Genomic DNA, 20,969 nt, shown 5'->3' with positions numbered 1-20,969 from the left:
GAAGGCCCTAATGTGCGCTTGCAGCGCATTAGCAGCACCTGCCCCGGACCAACAATTATCTTGAATTCAGCTCAAAGTAAAATATAGGGTAATTAACCATTTATTCGCTAGGGGGGAGGGCCGTACTTTGTTATAAGGAGAGGGACACTATAGCATGAAGAATACAGTTTTGTATTTAGAGTTGACATTTTGTTTTCATTTGCCACGTCTGCGACTTGTCCTTCTGTGGGATTGATTTTACTGATGGGTTGTGGGCAAATTTTATTGGCAACACTGAAATAGAACCTTGTCCTAAACTCAACCCATTGTCAAATATTGTAAACTTGTCTGCTTTACAGTAAAAGTAGTCCATACTTTGAATATCCTATGTTAACTAGGGCTTTATGTAAAGAACAAGAGATTCAAATACAAGAAGCAATGTAAAGTTTATTTTTGGTGACAGTCACTTTAAATTATGCAACCAATTGTTCAATGCCCACTTTTTAGAACAGAACACTTTGATAAATCTCTCCATTTTTCTCAAAATGAAAATCTACTGGTAAGCATTAGGTTAAAGAAATCACAATAAGAATCTGATTTGTACTAAACTATTTTTTTAATGCAAGAATTACCTGGAAAGAAATAAACAGTTGCAGATCCTGTGACCTCCTAACAAAAATAATTTAAATAGGTATTCAAGGGCATTTAGAGCATGCTATCCAGCTTAATTTCCCACATTTGCAGTAAAATGTTTGTGACAGTTCTAATTTGTGCCATGTTTCCCAAGTGTCTTTCTAGCCATGTACCACATTATTTCAATTTCATTCCCTAACAGGAGACATAAATGGATCTAGGTTAAAAGGAAACAAATATTGCTAAACCTGATCACTTCTGACAAGATGGCAAGAAAGTTATTTAACTCTTTAGTTTGCTGGGGTGGAGGGGGGGAAGAAACACACAAAAAATTTGTAAGCCGATTTTAACTTTTGTTTTATTAAAAAAAAAATATTAATTACAAGATAGTATTTTAACTACCGAATGGTTACAATAAACACAATCAATATTTATAAATGTTTTTACACTTTTGCACACATACATTTGCACAAGATCCTAAAATTGTTAGTGCTTCTATACTAAAATTAAAGGAAACCGTGTAGTTTTCCCCCCATTTTAACCCTGCAGCTGAAACCATTGCCATACTAGAGAAACAGCAGTCTTCTCTGCAGGATTAACTTACCTCTAATGTCAACATGACAGCCACTAAGTGCTTCTGTGAAATAGAGTAAAACCCTCAGAGAGACCATCTGATTGATGCATGAGCACAAGTCTCCTAATGCAAGGCAGGCATCACAGAGGAGACCCCGCACTGTAAGTGAAACATATTTTTAATCCTGCCCTATAGACCATAAACGGTGACTAGAGCACAATAGTTAGGAATACATATTTGTATTTTAAACATTATAGTGTTCCTTTAATATATCAATATGTAGTGTACTTTTTCTCATGATCAAATGTAATGCCTGGTTGAGAAAAATCAGCATATGTGCATTATAGACATACAGCCATTCCATCAGATCAATGGAATCAATAAAAAAGGAGCAATTTATATTAAATATAACTATGAGGTGACACAAATTCAATTCTATTAATAGTGCATCTGAGTGAAAGAAATCCTACAAGCACCATAACCACTAAAACACCCTCTGTAGTGGTTATGTTACCAGGAGTGCTGCCCTCTCAGGGTACCAGAGTGTGCTAAGTGCTTACTTCCTGTGGAGCAAGAGGTTCATGCAAACCGCTTTCATTAGCTCCACTGACTTAACACCCAATAAAAGGTGTGGCTCATTGGCTGAGTGAGTTGGCTAAGCGCTTTCAGCCGATGAGCTTAGCGCAGAGCTCGCCACCAGCAGTGGAGGCGGTGACTGGCCCAGTAGACCACAGGTAAGGTGTCGTAGCCTTTTTAAATAGCTTGACAACTTACCATAGAAAGGTGGCAGGGCCCTATTGCCACCATTCTGCAGTGGTTATACCACCTGTGAGTGTTCCTTTAACATTGATATTTTAAAAAACTGAAAATTCTTGTGTGTTTTAACAGGACAAAACATGCACTTTATAAGTAATAGTTGGATTTAAAAATGTCACGCAGGGGGGCGGAGCCAAGCCACTGAACCGAGCGGCCGCATGTTACTGAAGCTCCGAGCCAACTAACGACTTAAAAGCCGCAAAATAGGGTTTACATCGCCCCAAACCGCCGGCGAAACACCCCAAACCCCGACCCACATACCATGGGGAAGAAAATTAAAAAACAAAAAGCTGAAAAACCGCATATGGGCATGAATATCGGCGATCTATGGCGCCAGGCCCGGAGTGGAGCGGGACCCAAGATGGTCGACAGCTCCGACACAGACATATCGGAAGCTTGTAGTATGGGATTAACAGAGGGAAATACAGTGGAGCTGCAAACCACCCTACCCTCCAGCTATCCACCGGACTCTGCCCCGGTAACGACGGCAATAATGAGAGGGCTCCTTGCAGAACTCAGGAGGAACATACAGGCCGATATGGCCCAAATCCGCCAAGAGGTCCGAGGCCTAACGAGCCGCATGGAGGCTCTGGAAAGCGATACCCGCAAAGATGCCCAACAAACAGCCCAATTCCAGAGGGCTGTCATGGACCTACAGGTACACCAAGCCAAAACGGATCAAAAAATGGTGGTGGCGGAGGACCACAGGCGCAGCCTAAACCTCAAGATAAGAGGGATACCGGACGAGACTCCGGAGACGGAGACACCGCACTTGATAAGACACCTCCTCGCAGCACTACTGCCACACAGGCAGGCGAAACAGGTGGGTCTGGAAGGGATGTTCCGCCTGAAAAAAAAAATAAAAAAAAAAATAAAAAAAAAAAAAAAAAAAATCGATGAAAGCACCGAGTTCAGCACCACGGGACCTCCTGGTGAAATTCCAGAGCAGCAAAGACAGATCAGCGGTCATGGGAGCCGTCCGGAACCACTCACCCTACGCCTTTGAAGGAATGCAACTCTCTTTCTACTCGGACCTCTCTGGATACACCATGGCCTGGAGAAGATCACTACAGGCCTTTACCACCCTGCTCCGAGACAAAGGCATCCAGTACCGGTGGAGAATGCAACACACTCTGGAGGTCCAACATAGCAACGCAACACACACTGTTCAGGACTTACAGGAAGCGAGAAACCTGTTGCCAACCTTGGGACTATCTAAGGACACCCTGAAATCTTCCCCACTGCCCACCGCAGCCCCGGCAACCCACACATGGAATCCGGATACAATACTACCTTTTGTGCCCCGGGAAACGAGGCCAGATGCCTACGTGGTGGTAACCACCTGACTGGCTATGGACACCCGACTGAGCCCAGCCGATACCAGCCCACCGGGACTGGTGCCCACTCCAACAGCTGAAGTTTAAAAAAACTCTAATCAACTTTTTTTTATGGTATCTTATGTTTTATGTTTGTTTTTGATGTTCCCTAGTCATCCCTAGTTTACAGAGGAAGAGGTTCTATTTCAACTGTCAAAAGTAAAGACAAATAAGTCAATGGGACCTGATGGAATACACCCAAAGCTATTAAAAGAGCTTAGTGGTGTACTAGCAAAACCATTAACAGATTTATTTAACCAATCATTGATAACAGGAGTAGTCCCAGAAGATTGGAAGTTAGCGAATGTTGTGCCCATTCACAAGAAAGGTAATAGGGAGGAGTCGGGCAACTATAGGCCAGTAAGCCTAACTTCAGTAGTGGGGAAAGTGATGGAAACCATGTTAAAGGATAGGATTGTTGAACATCTAAAAACACATGGATTTCAAGATCAGAGACAACATGGGTTTACTTCAGGGAGATCATGCCAAACTAATCTTATTGATTTTTTTGATTGGGTAACTAAAATTATAGATCAGGGTGGTGCAGTAGACATTGCTTACCTCGATTTCAGTAAGGCTTTTGACACTGTTGCACATAGAAGGCTTATCAACAAACTACAATCTTTGAGTTTGGATTCCAATATTGTTGAATGGGTAAGGCAGTGGCTGAGTGACAGGCAACAGAGGGTTGTAGTCAATGGAGTATATTCGAAGCTTGGGCTTGTCACCAGTGGGGTACCTCAGGGATCTGTACTTGGACCCATTCTCTTTAATATTTTTATTAGTGATATTGCAGAAGGTCTTGATGGTAAGGTGTGTCTTTTTGCGGATGATACCAAGATATGTAACAGGGTTGATGTTCCAGGAGGGATAAGCCAAATTGAAAATGATTTAGGTAGACTAGAAAAATGGTCAGAGTTGTGGCAACTGACATTTAATGTGGATAAGTGCAAGATAATGCATCTTGGACGTAAAAACCCAAGGGCAGAGTACAGAATATTTGATAGAGTCCTAACCTCAACATCTGAGGAAAGGGATTTAGGGGTGATTATTTCTGATGACTTAAAAGGTAGGCAGACAATGTAATAGAGCAGCAGGAAATGCTAGCAGAATGCTTGGTTGTATAGGGAGAGGTATTAGCAGTAGAAAGAGGGAAGTGCTCATGCCATTGTACAGAACACTGGTGAGACCTCACTTGGAGTACTGTACACAGTACTGGAGACCCTATCTTCAGAAGGATATTGATACCTTAGAGAGAGTTCAAAGAAGGGCTACTAAACTGGTTCATGGATTGCAGGATAAAACTTACCAGGAAAGGTTAAAGGATCTTAACATGTATAGCATGGAGGAAAGACGAGACAGGGGGGATATGATAGAAACATTCAAATACATAAAGGGAATCAACACAGTAAAGGAGGAGACTATATTTAAAAGAAGAAAAACTACCACAACAAGAGGACATAGTCTTAAATTAGAGGGACAAAGGTTTAAAAATAATATCAGGAAGTATTACTTTACTGAGAGGGTAGTGGATGCATGGAATAGCCTTCCAGCTGAAGTGGTAGAGGTTAACACAGTAAAGGAGTTTAAGCATGCGTGGGATAGGCATAAGGCTATCCTAACTATAAGATAAGGCCAGGGACTAATGAAAGTATTTAGAAAACTGGGCAGACTAGATGGGCCGAATGGTTCTTATCTGCCGTCACATTCTATGTTTCTATGTTTCTATGCCTCACTACTCTATTGTTAGATTAAGATTTAATGACCGACACCACTTAACCCCCATGGCTGCATGCCCTGGTGAAAACCTCGGAAGTAACCCTACATCTATAAGCAGTGCATGTACCCCTAACCATAGGCTAATTTATATACGCAGAGTGTATACCCAGTGCCCTAACTTAACTTAGCCGAAGCGGAGACAAATCCCTTCACACCCACGAGGGCACTCCACTAAGCATACATAGATCGCTACTCTTCTTTAACCCCTGCGGGACGCCAGCCAAAGGCATCTCGTGAGGGCGCCTTGTTAATTTAATTTAATTTAATTTGTGATATGAAACTACAGGTCGCATCGCCTTATCCACACACCCACAATGTGAGATCTGACACAACATCAAAAACCTTCTTTTAAAAAAGCAACAACAAAAACATTGAGATAAAGAATACATAGTAGTAGTAGACGGGCACTGTTTGACAATGCTTCCTCTCTCCACACAAACCAAAAGAGTATACCCTATTAGTTAACGCCAAGGCTCATAGCAGAAATATCAGTACGACAGATGTTACTATAGTTTTCACTTCTAGGTTAAAAAATAAAAAATGTGCATACCACTCAAGGCCCAATCCGATCCTCAAATGTTGTTACCTGAATGAGTGCTATTGTGGCACAATGTTTATGCTTGTTGTTTTTTATGCACAACTAAAATAAAGAATAAAAAAAAAAAATGTCACGCTGTGCAATATATTTAACAATTGGATTATGCCAGGCATTTACTGCAGTGGCTTTATTCTGCAACACCGAACCTGGCCAAAGAAAAGCTCTGTTGGCAATAGGAAAATTATGACATTTATAAAATCGAGCCCTGTCACATTGCGATTGCCAAGTGTGGCCGGGCTGAAGGGTATACCAGAGGATTTTGGAATTAAAGTATAGGACCAACCATAGCAGAATGTCTTGGCAGTCTGTGATGGGATCAGTTTTATATGCACATCTTTGGTCAATGGCAGTAGTTCCTATTTATTTTTCCTATACCAAGGCACAAATAACTTTTTCCCCTTCCTTGTTCGCTAGCTTACACTTCTCTACTAGAAAGGCATGGAAAATGTGTACAGCCCTATTTAAATCTTGTAGAAAAAAAGTGTGTAAGTGATTTGCTCAAAATATAGTTTCTACATCTTGTTGGTATCTCAGTGATTTTGCTAGAAAATCTTTACCAGGATTTCTTGCTCAAATTTGTAGAGTACGTAATAAGCAAAAGTTAAGTTTCACTTCTAAAAATCACGAAGGCAGACTTTTTTTTTACTCCAAAAACTTGAGCAAATCCATTGTGTAATCCATGAGGCACCAGGAGCTGAAGAGGATTCACCTGATGCTGATGGCGGAGGCTTAGAGAAACAACTTCAGGTGCGTAAAACTGACCTTCCTTCGGTTGTCACCATCAAGGGTCTATGTAAAATATGATGAAGAGTGACTTTAAAGGGACTCTCCAGCACCAGGAAAACAAACCCGTTTTCTGGCACTGCAGAATCCTGCATGCCCCTCTCCCTCCCTCCATCCCATGTTGCTGAAGGGGTTAAAGCCCCTTCCGTGACTTACCTGAATCCAGCTCCAGCCTGCGGGGGAGACCTAATGCGCATGAGCATTAGACAGCCACTAGAGGATGACTTAACCCTACAAGGTAATTATTGCAGTTTATAAAAACTGCAATAATTTCACTTGCAGGGTTATGGGTAATGGGAGTGTGCACCCAGACCACTCCAATGGGTAGAAGTGGTCTGGGTGCCTGGAGTGTCCCTTTAAAGGATTGCATTGAAAATGTTACAGCCTTGAAATCTGTGTTTGGGGTATCTTGTGGCATACTTGTATTATTAATAAAAACAAACAGTCAGAGACTAACAGAACAGCAATATCAGCGGAACAATCACTTGTAAAGCGTGTTGGATATAGAAGTGGTTGCAAAATGTTGAGGCTTTAAGGGTTTGGGAGATTAAAGGATATATATCTTTGAACAAATTCATAGAAATACTCCCAGTAAAAAAAACATGCATTCATATTACTTATGCATTTTTTCCATTGGGGGTACCTGTATATCTAAAAGCAGCTTCCAAAAGCTGCCAATCTTTTGCAAGCCATTTTCCTTCTTCCCAGGACAGAATTTCCATGGCTGTCCACTCAGAGATTTCAGAATAAAGGTCAATGAGATTTGTGTAAGGCCGGTGCCCGTCTCCCACTGAGCTAAACAAGCAGGGCGTAATAGGGCATGGAGGTGCAACAAAGTTAATTTATGAATGTGCTAATTTCAATAGAAATCTGCACTATTTGTAAAATATTAAAAAAAGAGGATACATTCTTCAAACAAAGCAAATCAGCAAGCTGAAGTGTTTTAGGTGTGTTGAATGTTCATTTAAGAAGTGGTAAACAGTATATTAGTTGTAAACTTAGATTTGATTATTGGATTATGTTATGATGACTGCACAATGATTCTCTAATGCTATATTAAAAAAAAAAAAAGTTAGAGGCACCCAAGACTACCCATGGGCACCCAGTTTAAATTAACTCTGTTGTTGAAAATATTCCTACAGAATGGAAAGGTTTGTTTTTTGCAAGGTTAGCCTGCCTCTAGTGCTGTCAGTAGGACAGCCAATCCGTAAAACAGCAGAGTAAAACTATTTTAATCAGATGGTCTCAGAGACTGATTAGCACAGCAATGCATTTTCCTGTGCATGCGCATTAGTTTTTCTACGCTTTCCTATGGGAAAGCATTGGATTGGTTGAGATCATCTCAATCTCCGCAAAAGAGGCAGAGCTTCAGCGAGGAGATTGATGCTGCGATGGTATAACAGATAATTAAAATAACTTTTTTATTATTTATTTTTTAAACCCCGACAGTGCTGACCTGGTCACCTAAACATGGATTAGGGCAGTATAATGTTGGAAATACAAATATGTAAAGCTAATTCTATAATATCCATGGGCTAAAATAATATTTACTGCATTCTTAAAAATAAAAACACTTTTTCATGCATCTTTGCCTATTCCTTTCCTGAATCTAGAAAACGTGCAGTAAAAAAAAAAAAAAAAAAATTATTTCTCTAATGATTTGGTATGAAACAATTTAGCACTGTGCCTTCACATTGGTAGCAAATGACCTAATAAATCAAACACTTCAATTTGTGGTAACTAACCATGTAATACAAAAATGAAGTAGGAAGCACAATTCAGCATTTTCTATATAAATAGTTCTGTATCCCTTTAGTTGTTACTTTTCAAAAGGATACAATTGTGCTAAGTAAAGTATTCAATACTATGTTTCATAACAGGGTATAGGAAAACAAAGGAATTTGTACATCAACAAATTCACAAAAACACTGTTTTACTTGAAAATAAATGTGTGTTTGCAGTCGCCTTGACTAAAAATCCCAATTTATGAATGCATATTGGAAATGTAAAAAAAAATAAAAAAATGCATAGACGTAATCCATAACCATTTCTTTATTTTTGGTTAAGATTATGAACCACTACGTTTTAAATACACTAACTTTATGATCATTATCAACCGAAATATCAAGTCATTGCATTGCACATTATTATAATGGTTATTTATTAACTGCCTCAAGTCCTGCAACATGTTAGGATTGCCAATATAATGGAACTTTGAAGTATGGCCTACAAGGAGTAAAAATATGTAGGTCGTAAAAGTAGTTTACCAATTTAATGGTTCATGAATTTTTACTCCCCTACTATCACAATCGCCAACAAAGCTCCGTTATAAAGTTATAAAACTAAGCACGTGAAAAAGCCAAAACCAAACGCGTATTAAAGACACTAAGGATGCACCGAAATTTCAGCCAAAAACGGGTAAAATTTGCTGAAATAAAAAAACAAACAAAATTATATTTTTTTGTAGAGCATAGTTTAACAGACATGCATTCAGATGAGTATATATCACAATGAAAGAAAGTAATAATAACATGAAAAGTCGGGGAGAATCTTATGGGACGGGGGGGAGAATACTATGGGACAGGGGAGGGGGAGAAAAAAAACACTAAAAAAGTGGGAGGGGGGGTTGAACCACTAAAAGAGAAGGGAAGTTTTTCATATTAGATTAAATTCATTAAAAAGTCTAATAGTAATAAAATTATAGGGGGAAAAACTTTTTTTTTTTTTTTTTAAATCATTTGGGGTTTCATTTTCGGTTTCAGTTTTCGGTCAAGGGCACCCTAAATTTTTGGTTTCGGTCCAGAATTTTCATTTTGGTGCATCCCTAAAAGACACTGAAATGTGCTAGTTATGAAAAGTTGGGGAAATCCATTGATAAACATCATAATGGAAACCAAGCTAGATTTAGGAAAGCCACAGCCTTGGAATGAAGCGCTACCTAGTCACAACACACAGGAGACATTTGATGTGAGATAACCACTAAAATGAGAGATAAGAAATACACAGCTCAGTTCCTCAGCCAATCTGTTTGCTATAGTTATCACTCATAAACCAGAAAGTGCCAACGGATGACATGCATTGGATTTTATCATCCAAAATCGGTCATGCGAATGTATCTTCAGAAGCCTTGAATTTTCAAATTAACTTGTCTACCGGCAGCTGTGATTATTCAGATTTCTAAATCAACCTGAACTGCAATAGCATTAAATATTACTTAATAGCAAATATGCTTTTAATGCAAAAGACCATCTGTGGAAGCAAGTATGAAACTTTGATCCACTGCCTCCTGGGTCTAATTGACTGCAAGGATAATGAATATACAATTAAGAATTTGGGTTGTCACTGAAGCACATTTAGAACCATTATTCACTCTGTCCAAAGTGACTTACTGTAATGTGGAGATGTGACACAGGAAGAAATATTGTATCTTTTTGTAAAATATATGCATGCACACACAGATGGGCACAAGAAGAACAGCAAAATAAAGGGCTTTTTAGCCAAATAAATGAATCTTTAGTGCTTTTTATTTAGTTTTTTGCAAATGCAGCCAGCTTGCATATTGCTTACAACTCAGAACAGACAAGTTATTTACTAAAGTGTGAATTCAAAGTAAATTTCAAATTTAAAGGAACACTCCTGGCACAAAAACAACTTAATGGGAATGAAGTTGTCATGGTGCCAGGACATCCCTGGCACCATTTTGTTAATGGGGGGGGAGCTAATTATTGTCTCAGAGCATCAGCTAGTCAATGGCGCCCATGTCAAAGGCTTCCTCTTTCTTGCAAGAATCTGAGCAGTGCAAGGATATGGGGCAGAGCGATTGGGCGCTGAATACTGGACATTGTTAAACCTTAAAGGTAAGCCAGTGCCTCCTGGCACCATAACGTCATTCCAATTAAGTTATGGTGCCAAGATCATTATTTTAAGACCAGAGCAGCCAAACTAAAATCAATTTTCTAATTCAGCTATTTTGACTATAAATTTGAATTACACTTTCAATTCTCACTTTGGTGAATAACCCTGGTAAATTTACATTCTGATCTACCTAATGCAGTTTGCTAGTCATTTGCCAAAAGCATGTCCTTCCATTCCCTCCCATCTCTATACCCAGATCTTTTCCCCCAGTCATGATAACTCCTACATGTTTATTCAACAACATGGGAGTTCAAAGTAAATTTCAAGTACATGGTCAAACTAGCCGAAATGGAATGATTCTCTAAGGCAGATCAGCTACTATGGCCTTTAATTTGAATTCACTTTAAACTCTAACTTCAGCATATAACCCTGCTAGCCAACAGTCACAAGTTCAATACGCTTCTTACCTTAATATCCTCCCTCCTTGTGTGATTTTTTTTTCCCACCACTTTTTCCTTTTCCTACCCCATGTTCTGTATTTCTTTCATCCTATTACCAAAACCCTCTATTTTCCCCATTACCAAGAACTGAAAAGGAACTGGGAGGAGTGAGGCAGAAGTTCATATAGTCCACACAACAGCCTGCTCCACCTGATGCACAACTGACATTACTCCATTCTTTTTTGGTAGAGGTTAAGAAGGTTTTAGAGAGATGAAACCGAAGAACTTACAAATTTAATTCAAATGGTCAGGGAGTTTACAGACTCTGGGGGAGTTTAGAGAGACTGATAAAGGAAAGTTGAAAGAGAAGAGATGATGTTACAAACTTGGTTGTTTGATGAGACCTGGGAGAAATAAAGATAGGAGGCACATAAGAACAAAGGTAGTGTGGAAATTATGTGTAATGGAAGAAGGCAGATTATTAGGGGCATAATAAAGAAGTAAAATCATGAAAGAGACATTGGTGAAAATATGAGGAGAGAGTAGATCAGTGGCCAGACAGAATTGGGTTTCAGGGAATAAAAGGTGAAAGGGTTAAGTGGAAATACTAGAAAAGACCTAGAAGGGAAATGAGACCAAGGGAAGTAAGAAATGAATGGCAAGACTAGGAGGGAAAAGCAGATGGGAAGGCAAGGATAGGATAGAAAATGAAAGGGCTTTTTCTTTAGTGTACAAGTACGAACAAATACATATTTCTTAAACACCCCAAATGTGCAGAAAGGCTGTAATACAGAGCAAACAAAATAAGGAATAGCACAGTAAAGAGTATGTTTGCTACAAGATTTGTGCTGTCCTGGGGAGGGGGCGGTGGATGGGATTTGTATCAATGCAGATTCATTGCATTTACTACATTATTATTATTTTATTATTTATATAGCACCATCAAATTCCATAGTGCTGTACAATGTACTATATTGACCATTAAACACATTTCAGTATATTCCAAATGAGAATACACATTCAAGACTGGCACTGGAGATCTTCTTTCCCATCCTACATGTAATACTAAAGATTGAAACCCATACATTAAAAAAACAAAAATTAGATACAAACACAAAAATGTATGGAAATAGCACACAAACTGATCAAACATACATTTAAATAGAGCAGGTCGAAAAAATTATGGGCAGGTTTGCAAATTTACGCTGAATGTATACAGGCTTTTTTTCTCAGTAGGTCACTCAAGAAAACAAAATGAATACTTAACTAAGAAATAACAGAACTAATTAGTATAAAAGCTTTATAGACATTCAAAAGGTATTCTCAAATAAAATTGATTTAAAAGTGTGATTGATAAAAGTAAAAACAAAACTAAATTATTTGATAAAAAGACAAAATTTAGGAAATTATCTAATCATGTTCCATTCTAACATAACATTATGGTACAGAATAAATGTTGAGATATTACACACAATTTCTCTAAGTTTTACAATAATCAATCGAGTCTATGATCAGCAAGACATTTTAAACTTTCACTGGCAAATGCAGGAGGATAGCAACACACAACTTACAAAGCCATGCCTCACATACCAGATCTAAAAAAATGTATGTAAACTATTGCAGTAAGACTGCTTTGCACTTATCCACCCACCAGATTACAGTTCATGGACTGCACACAAAAAACTTGATCAAGTCATTACCTTTGTTCTACTGATACAACAACTATAATATTTTGCTCAGTTATTGCCTCAGTAGCATGATCCATTTACATCGCGGATTAATAAATATGAAAAAGCCTGTACATTAGGCATTCACCTACATAACTAGAATATATGCAATATAAAGCCAAATCGTGCATCCATATATCATACCAAACATACATACAAAAATGCAAAGAACAAAAGGTTAATAGAGCAAAACATAAAAAATTTAAATCTATTAAAGTAAATTTCTGCCTATTTTCAAGAAACAAGCCATTATATGTGCTCTTTCAAAGTTATAGAATCCAGTTATTGGTTCAATACAAAAAAAAAAAAAAATCCTTTATGGTTATTCCAAATAGAATTAAAAAAATAATTTATATAAGCAATTTAATTTCACAATATTTTATTTCAGGAAATAAAGCAAAATAAAACTGAATTACAGAGGAGTCACACAAATGTAATTAAATTTTTAATGCCCAATCACATTACCTTTTCTTTCAGAACGTTTCTTGCGCCTTCTTTTAAAACGACGCCGAACAAGGCAGAAGAGGCTCCCCATATTACAAGCCCCAGCCAGCAGTGATGCCATAACAGGCTAAAGCTTTCAAACTGTGAGCAATCAGGATCTTCTGCGTATTACACGAATTCACTGTGTTACCCAGGCTGTGTCTTAACACTATGCCTATTCATAATGAGCACCAATGCAGTGCAAGCCTCTTAACCATGTTTAAAACACTCTTCTGTGCATTCGGTCTTACTCCTCCTCCTCTTCCAGACACCTAACTGCAAAATGCACTGATAAGAGAAACTAATTTCTGTTAATCCTAGGAGATGTGTGACAGTTAACTATTGCGTGCAACTGTTCTGATGCAGGGTCATTTTCAAACTCAGACAGGGGTAAAATTTCTCCAACATCATGATTAAACACATACAATGCCTTTAAAGATCATAAAGCATTTGGGGAGGGAAGTGGGCCCATGGCATTTAAATTATGATATTACCTTGTATGCATTAGGTTAGCACTTGGTTTACTCATGTATATAATGTAATAGGTCAATGTATATAGGTCACAAATATTTTGGATCTCAGCATCTGTAATCTAAAAATTAAACATAAATCAACAAGACAACACCCTGGTCACAAATGCTGATTTTAAGTAGTAAATTATTAGCCATGGTTATACCGATATTCTCTATGATGAAAAGATAAGAAAAATGCACCCAGTCCTTCTGTTAATGGAATAGTGGATTTGTTCAAAGAGAATGATTAACCCCTTAAGGACCAAACTTCTGGAATAAAAGGGAATCATGACATGTCACACATGTCATGTGTCCTTAAGGAGTTAAACACTCTATTGGCATTATTATATAGCATGTCCAAGCAGCGTGATAAGTTATTAAATCTGTATTAGTGTCAGTACTCCATATAGAATACACTAAAAACATTTTCAGCTCATGAAGAAGGAACTCAGTTCTCACAGAGAGTGATCAGCATTACCATAAACCGCAACCTTTTCAGCAAAAATATTCAAGTTTAAAGAAACGGGAAAATGAGCAAAATATGTGCACGGATAAAATTACGACATTTACACTTTATTTTCATAAATTCAAAGCGAGCTTGTAAATGTGTAGTGGTAATAAGTATGCCAGTACCTATATACCAATTTTTTTCAGAAACCCTATATGAGAAATCTTTAAACAAATTATAATACATTAAGTCCAGATTATTTCAAATAGGTGCGATTTGCACCTTTTAACCATACAATGGGTAGATGAATGGTCCTGGCACATAAAAGGCTAAAATGTACCACATAATCACTTGGTAACAGATGTTACTGACTGAATCAAGTCATGGGAAGTCCAGCAATAGACATTTTCTGGCATTTCTGCACAGCAATCAGTGTTAAGGTGTTAACAAGTCAATCACAGTAATTTTGCCTTCTCATACATACTCTCGCTGATTGCAAGACTGAGAAGTATACTTCACATTAGGGTTATTTTTTTTGTATAATCTGAAGGTACCTGGAAAATACTAAAAAGAATGCAGCTCTCCCCAAGACTTTGCTAAAGACATGCACTCTACATTTTCATTTCTAACCGTTTGAAATTTAGCAAATTTGCAATGCTACTTTTTTCTAGAAGTGGAACCACTGCAATTACCATTTACTGGGCTTGTCCACCAAACTACACATTTCCTGAGCCGTGAACTGCACTCTACAATAAAATTGATTCTTATGCACAAAGAGATATATATATATATATATATATTTTTTTTAATTCTTTATTTTTGTCGTGCAGGTGATTACAAAGCATAAACGTACGCCACAACAGCGTGCATGAATGGTTAAACATAGGATTAGCAGTGGCATGAGAGGTCTGCACATTTTTGTTTTAAAATGAAAATAACAGGCTGTTTAACAATATTAGGTAAGATTACAAATGTTAGGCTAGACAAGCTTGTGTTCGTAGCGCATTACAAGCAAAAAAATAAAAGATTAAAGTAAATAATAATAGAGAAACGTGTCCTGCTGGTGAAATATAAAATAGAGTACATTGCGCTGATGTATGTATTTTAGTGCAAACATTTGCAAAGCCTTCATGAAGTACACCAGTACTTGTATGTAATTTTTTTTCTAAACATAAATGTCAATTCATTATTTCACTGAAATAAATGGATAGGCTGCTGTAGAGAAGTATTACTTTCTCACAGGGCCCTAGGAAGGTTACCCAGTTTGTCCACATAGAGATGGTTAATGGGGCCAAGCAAATTCATGGTTTTGGGGCCCCTTTCTAACCACTGGGGTCATGGCTGCTGACAGAGTTGCCTTATGGGTAATCCGGTTTGGGGCTGCTAGTTACTAAGAAACTGACATTTGTGTAATTTAGAGATTAAACATTATATATAAAATAAAATAAAAAAACGTTCTTGTATGTTGCAATTTGGTTAAAAATTAAGCAATACATTTGTGGTATCTCATTTTTAAAAGGCATTATTAAACTGCCTATAGGTATAGGATATGGGTTCTAAACTTGATAGATTCTCCTTTTCAAAGCAGGGTTTAACATGATAATCTATTGCATATCCCAAAATGAGACAAACCAAAATTAAGTATGAAAATCCAAAAAGTGACCCTAAAGCCTTGAACAGGTTAAAATGCCTTCTCTAACCTAACCTCTAATCATGAATGGGTTACACCCTAGCCTTCCATAGCCTCATACATGTACAAGACAATTGCACCACCTAGTGTCTAGAATAGATTTTACTGTAACAAAATCCAAACACTTCCAAACAAAGCAAACATCAGTTGCGCTGCAAGTAGAAGCAGGGCCGGTGCAATGATTTATGAATACACAGGCGAAAATGTATTTTGGCGCCCCCCAAAAATTGTGTCTTTGCCTGTGTCTTTCTTTACCCCTCCCCCTTAGTGCATTTGCAGTAATTGCAGAGCGTGTGCCAATTTCACCAAGAACGGAAGGGACTCTGTTGACACTGACAGTCTCCCAGGGATTGAGCAGGGTTCAGCAGTAAAAGAAGACTCAATGTCAGATATTTTGGGGGGAGGGCCTGGCACCTACTGGGGTTAAGGAATTCCCCAAACGTTAAAACCATATAGTGGCTTTTAACGTTTGAGTGTTCCTCATATGTATATGTTTTATATTAATATTTGTATATATTAAAAACATAAAATATATACATATCAATATATGCAAACATACTGAATATGTTAATATATTACACATATGTTAATATACTTGTTCTTGTTTTTCTTGAAACTTGATGTATTAAAGACACATGGACACAAAAACACAATCACATTGACACTGACATAAACGCACACGTACCAACACACACTCATCACTGACACACATTAAAGCACACAAATGGATACACTCATTGACACAAACACACAATCTGACACACACTCATTGACACAGTCTAATACATAAACATGCACACAATCATTGACAAACAATCTGACACACAAGCACAGTGACACACACAAACAGACACTGACACACACACTCATCACTGATACACAGTCTCACACACAAACACACTGATATACACAAACATACACTCATCATTAACATATAGTCTGAGCCAGAAACACACTAACTGATACACATATACTGACACACACAGGCATGAGCACATTTACTGTCACACACACACTCACTCTGACTGACTTACTGTCGTTAGGTAGCAGCTGCCATGGTACTTTGATGAGTAAGGCAGCCCGATGCTTCATTACAGCTATTCATAGTGCTAAGGCTGCTAGATATGACATCATGTATCCCAGCAGCCTTAGCTCTGTGCACTGCGAGGAGCGACGGGCTGCTGGCGCTCCTCCCTCCTCCAACATCTCGCAGCAGCAAGATTTCTAAATGCCAGCAGTAAGTGCCATCCCCAGGTCATATAGACCCACTGGGAAATTTTGCTGTATCCATGTGGGCTCATAATGACCAGCGGGAGGAAAGAGCTGGGTGCTCCTCCTTCCTGCAGGTCACCCGAACTTTGCGCCCCCCTGGCCGCTGCGCCCTAAGGCGGCTGCCTGTGCCGCCTTATGGTAGCGCCGGCCCTGAGTAGAAGACAATTCTGCTTGTCCTTCTAAGGTGTTTTATCCACCATACTCTAAATAGAGTTTTAGTTGTAAAGTGGGTGTGATGGCATACAGAATGTTGGTTTATGGCAATTGTTGCTGCTTCTGCTTATTGTAAGGCAGGTTTATGTTTTCACAATGCTGAAGGATAATAGGATTTCACATATACCATTTATATTCTGGGAAAGCTAGGTCAATAACACTCTCCCAGCTTAAATGTACAAAGTCAACAACTCATAAAGAAGAGAATAAAACTCATCCTAAAGCACAACTGATAACATGAACAGTGGTATAGTGGTATTTTATTCCAAATGCTCTAAAATGTACATCTCTTTTAACCACTTAATTGCATCACTGACAAGTGGACATATTTTTGTGCATATAACAGTATGTGTGTTTTCATTGTTATGGTAAAATATGATGATAAATAAAATAAAAAAGCCACTGGTAAAATATATAAACAGACACTAGAATGCTGACTGCAGAAGTAGTATCAAAATATTTGCATACTAATCGTAATAGAAATTATTTGACATCTGCACGTGCAGTTCTGTAGGCAAGGTTTCACTAAAGTCAATTAAAGCACTTGCACTTCTTGTGCATGACGTTTTTATCAATACCTGAAGAAAAGATGTAAAGAGACACTGGCATAATGTTTGAAGCTACATCAGTAGCAGAGAAACAGACCACTGCATGTGGATTGTTGTAGGGCAGGGTTGCCCAAAAGGTAGATCCCCAGATGTTTTAAAACTACATCTTCCATGATGCGTCGTCATTCTAAATGGCATGCTAAGTATCATGAGAGTTGAAGTTTTAAAACATCTGGGGATCTACCTTTTGGGCACCCCTGTTGTAAGGTAAATATTAAAACCATTTCTGTAAAAGAGATTGATGTGACTTTTGTGCCCAGTCAATCTCATTCTTACATCCCAAAAATGTTTTTACACCGGATTCTGTGCTGCATCTTTAGTCATTCACATCAACCAAATATTTTGTTTCCTATTATTTCATGGTAAATCAGTGAATTGGTTTCTTCACACATAACATTAAGATGTAAAGTGTATTTGTTTAACCTGCTAATTCAATTTTGATAGAGCTATCAACTTCATAGATCTCCAGAGTCCGTTTTTTCCCCGTCTCTTGGCTGCAAATCTAGGGTTAAGGATTTCTGTTTCCAGAATGATACTTTTACCTTTTTGAAAACTGAATACATATTTAGCTACCATTGCACTTTTTTTTTTTTTTTTAATTTTGCTTGTACACATAATTGTGAATTTGCGCAGTGCACTTTATTTGCGCCAAATGCTAAATATTGGTATATTTCACATTTTTGGGGGGCATATAACCAAATCTTTAGGCCTGGGGGGGGGGGAGGAGCAGCTGGGCATTTGCTATCCCAGATCTACCATAAAGGCCTTTAACACCTTTTTATTCCTACCATGTGATTACGACCTTTGCTAACCAGAATCTGACTTGGGTGAGCTATAAACTTGTGTTCGCCTACCGTCTTCTTACCTCTTACACGTGAATGAGTGCATGATTGTGTATGTATGCAACTATGACTATGTTTTGTAATGGTGGATCTGTGAGTGTGTCTGTATGAGTAAATCTGTGCATGTAGCACTGAGAGTACAGCATCTGTATAAGTGTGTGAATCTGTGAATGCTTGTCTGAGTGCAATGTCTGTATGAGTATATGTGAATCTGTGAACATGTTCTGAATGCGTCTCTCTGTATGTGTGTGGGGCTGAATGCGTCTCTCTGTATGTATATGAATTGCGAGCTTGCAGGAGGCTTACTGCCAGTTGAATGTGGGATGTAAATTGCAGGAAAACTAATGATTCTACTGAAGCAGTGACGGGTTCTTTGCAGCCCAAGTTTCAGGTGTGAGAGGTTAATTGCAGGGCCTTGTTAAGATCTAGTTCGGCAAACAAAGTTATTGGGTAAGGAGGTACTGTGGTGATGTAAACTGATGAAGGGAGTGTTAATTGTCAGAATAAGAGATTTGAATATGAGGTAGACGGTGATATTCAGCAAGGGATGTGGGAATGTGAATGGAACGATAAACTTGACGTAATATGAAATGAGTATTTGCACATTATTGCAGAGCTCTGTAATGCACTGTGTGTTTGAGTATTACGGAACATTATGTTAATGTAGAGGATGTATGAATGTATCACCAAAAGTAAACTGCACAGGTTTTTTTCTGCAAGTCATAATGTAATCAGCCTGTAGCCATCACAAGACTGAGCCCTGGATCAACCCTTGATGAGTACATGTGGGTATGCGTAGGTTGGCTTGCGTATGTGTATCAATGTATTTACTGTTGCTGTAACATGTGTTGCAGCTCAGGTTTGCTTTTTCCCCCCATTTGGGGAAATAATGTCTTGGACTTCATTAATTGGGCAACTACAGAAAACTTAAAGGTTTAAACTTTCTATTAAATGTAATAGAAGGTAATGAAATATTGCATTGTATTTCAGTTGCATCACTGTACAACTTATGGCTGCTCCAAAACTACTCTCATACAATTTTTTATAGAAGTACACACTATTCCTAAACTATTGTACTACATCTGTGATATACATACTGTAGGTCAGGCTTGTTTCTATATAGACAAAATTAGTGCTGCTAAAAAACAAAAAAAACTAATCTGATGATACATTAACCACTTAAGGACACAGCTTCAGAAGCTGGACACACCCTTAACCCCTTAAGGCCCAAACCTCTGGAATAAAAAGGAATCATGACATGTCACATGTCCTTAAGGGGTTAAGGACACAAGCAATTTTTGCATTTTTTGCTGTTTGTGTTCAACTGCAATTTGCATCTCTCTCATTTATTGTACCAACACATATTATATACAATTTTTTAGACAACAAAAAAGGCTTTAATTTGATGTGACCTATACATGTATAAATTCTCATTTATGAAAAAAAAAAAATGCAAAATAATGTGGGGAAATTTTTTTTTAAAAAACGCCTTTTTCCCCACGTTTTGGCAATAATAATGTGTGTATAATATGTACAGCTTAGGAAAAGTAATTCAAAATCAATTAATTTATGTGTCTTGATTTACAAAGTACATAATATGTGTAGGATTTCAGTTTATTATGAAAGTTACAGGTCACAAACTACAAGGTCTAAAATAAAATTTCAATGTGAAACTATTTTAGAAGTTGGTATGTTTGTCTTGGAAGTTTAATACCCATTACAGGAAACAAAATTGCCACACAAAAGTATATATTTATATAAAGTAGACATCACATGCTATTTACCTAAGGTTAGTTTGACACTTTTTGCGTAGCCATTTCACCGCCAATCTCTGCTAAATATTGGAGTAAAATTGTGTTTTTTCTCTATTTTGGCATATTCACATATAACAAGGTTTTTGTAATGTGTATTTCGTAAATCTAGTGTGGGCTATCCCTGTACCGAATCCCATATTGTGTTCAGCTACATCTGCTGAGTACAACGATACCCCCATTGTATACCTTTGCCCCTATTCTGTGAAGCTACAGTGCCATATAGGAGACCATGCTATTTCAGTTTCTATAGTTGGAATTTTCATAGATGGTCATATGTCTGAATTTGTGGCATTATAGCCATTTGACTGTTCAAATAACCCCATAAAGGCCTTCCATTTGAGAAAGCAGACACTCCAGGGTATGTTATTAGGCATATATTATACCTTAACTTGCCACCATGTTTTCACCAATTTATTTCAAATTTTGTGGTGAGAAAAAAAAAATAGTTTACAAACATGTTGCATTTTCGCTGGGTATTTCTTACATTTGATAAGTGCCACTGTCATAAATTCCCCCTAAGTATGCTC

The 20,969-nt window shown here is 37.9% G+C and overlaps 1 protein-coding gene across 4 annotated transcripts in view; it reads right to left on the bottom strand.

Moving 5' to 3' along the window:
• ADARB1 (adenosine deaminase RNA specific B1) overlaps positions 1 to 20,969 on the bottom strand; it is a 115,783-nt gene that overhangs the window by 40,847 nt on the left and 53,967 nt on the right. The window contains exon 1 of one of the 4 annotated variants that reach the window (XM_063429916.1): positions 13,026 to 13,182. The exons of 2 other annotated variants lie outside the window; for them this stretch is intronic. In XM_063429916.1, the coding sequence (XP_063285986.1) occupies positions 13,026 to 13,125 (100 nt within the window). In that variant the 5' untranslated portion in view covers positions 13,126 to 13,182. Of the gene's footprint in view, positions 1 to 1,216; positions 1,282 to 13,025; positions 13,183 to 20,969 lie in introns of those variants that run through there. One more of the 4 variants, XM_063429917.1, reaches the window with a different exon arrangement.

This window comes from Pelobates fuscus, chromosome 8 (genome assembly GCF_036172605.1).
Source record: "Pelobates fuscus isolate aPelFus1 chromosome 8, aPelFus1.pri, whole genome shotgun sequence".
NCBI classification, from domain to species: Eukaryota; Metazoa; Chordata; class Amphibia; order Anura; family Pelobatidae; genus Pelobates; species Pelobates fuscus.
This window is presented reverse-complemented; position numbering and strand designations above follow the sequence as displayed.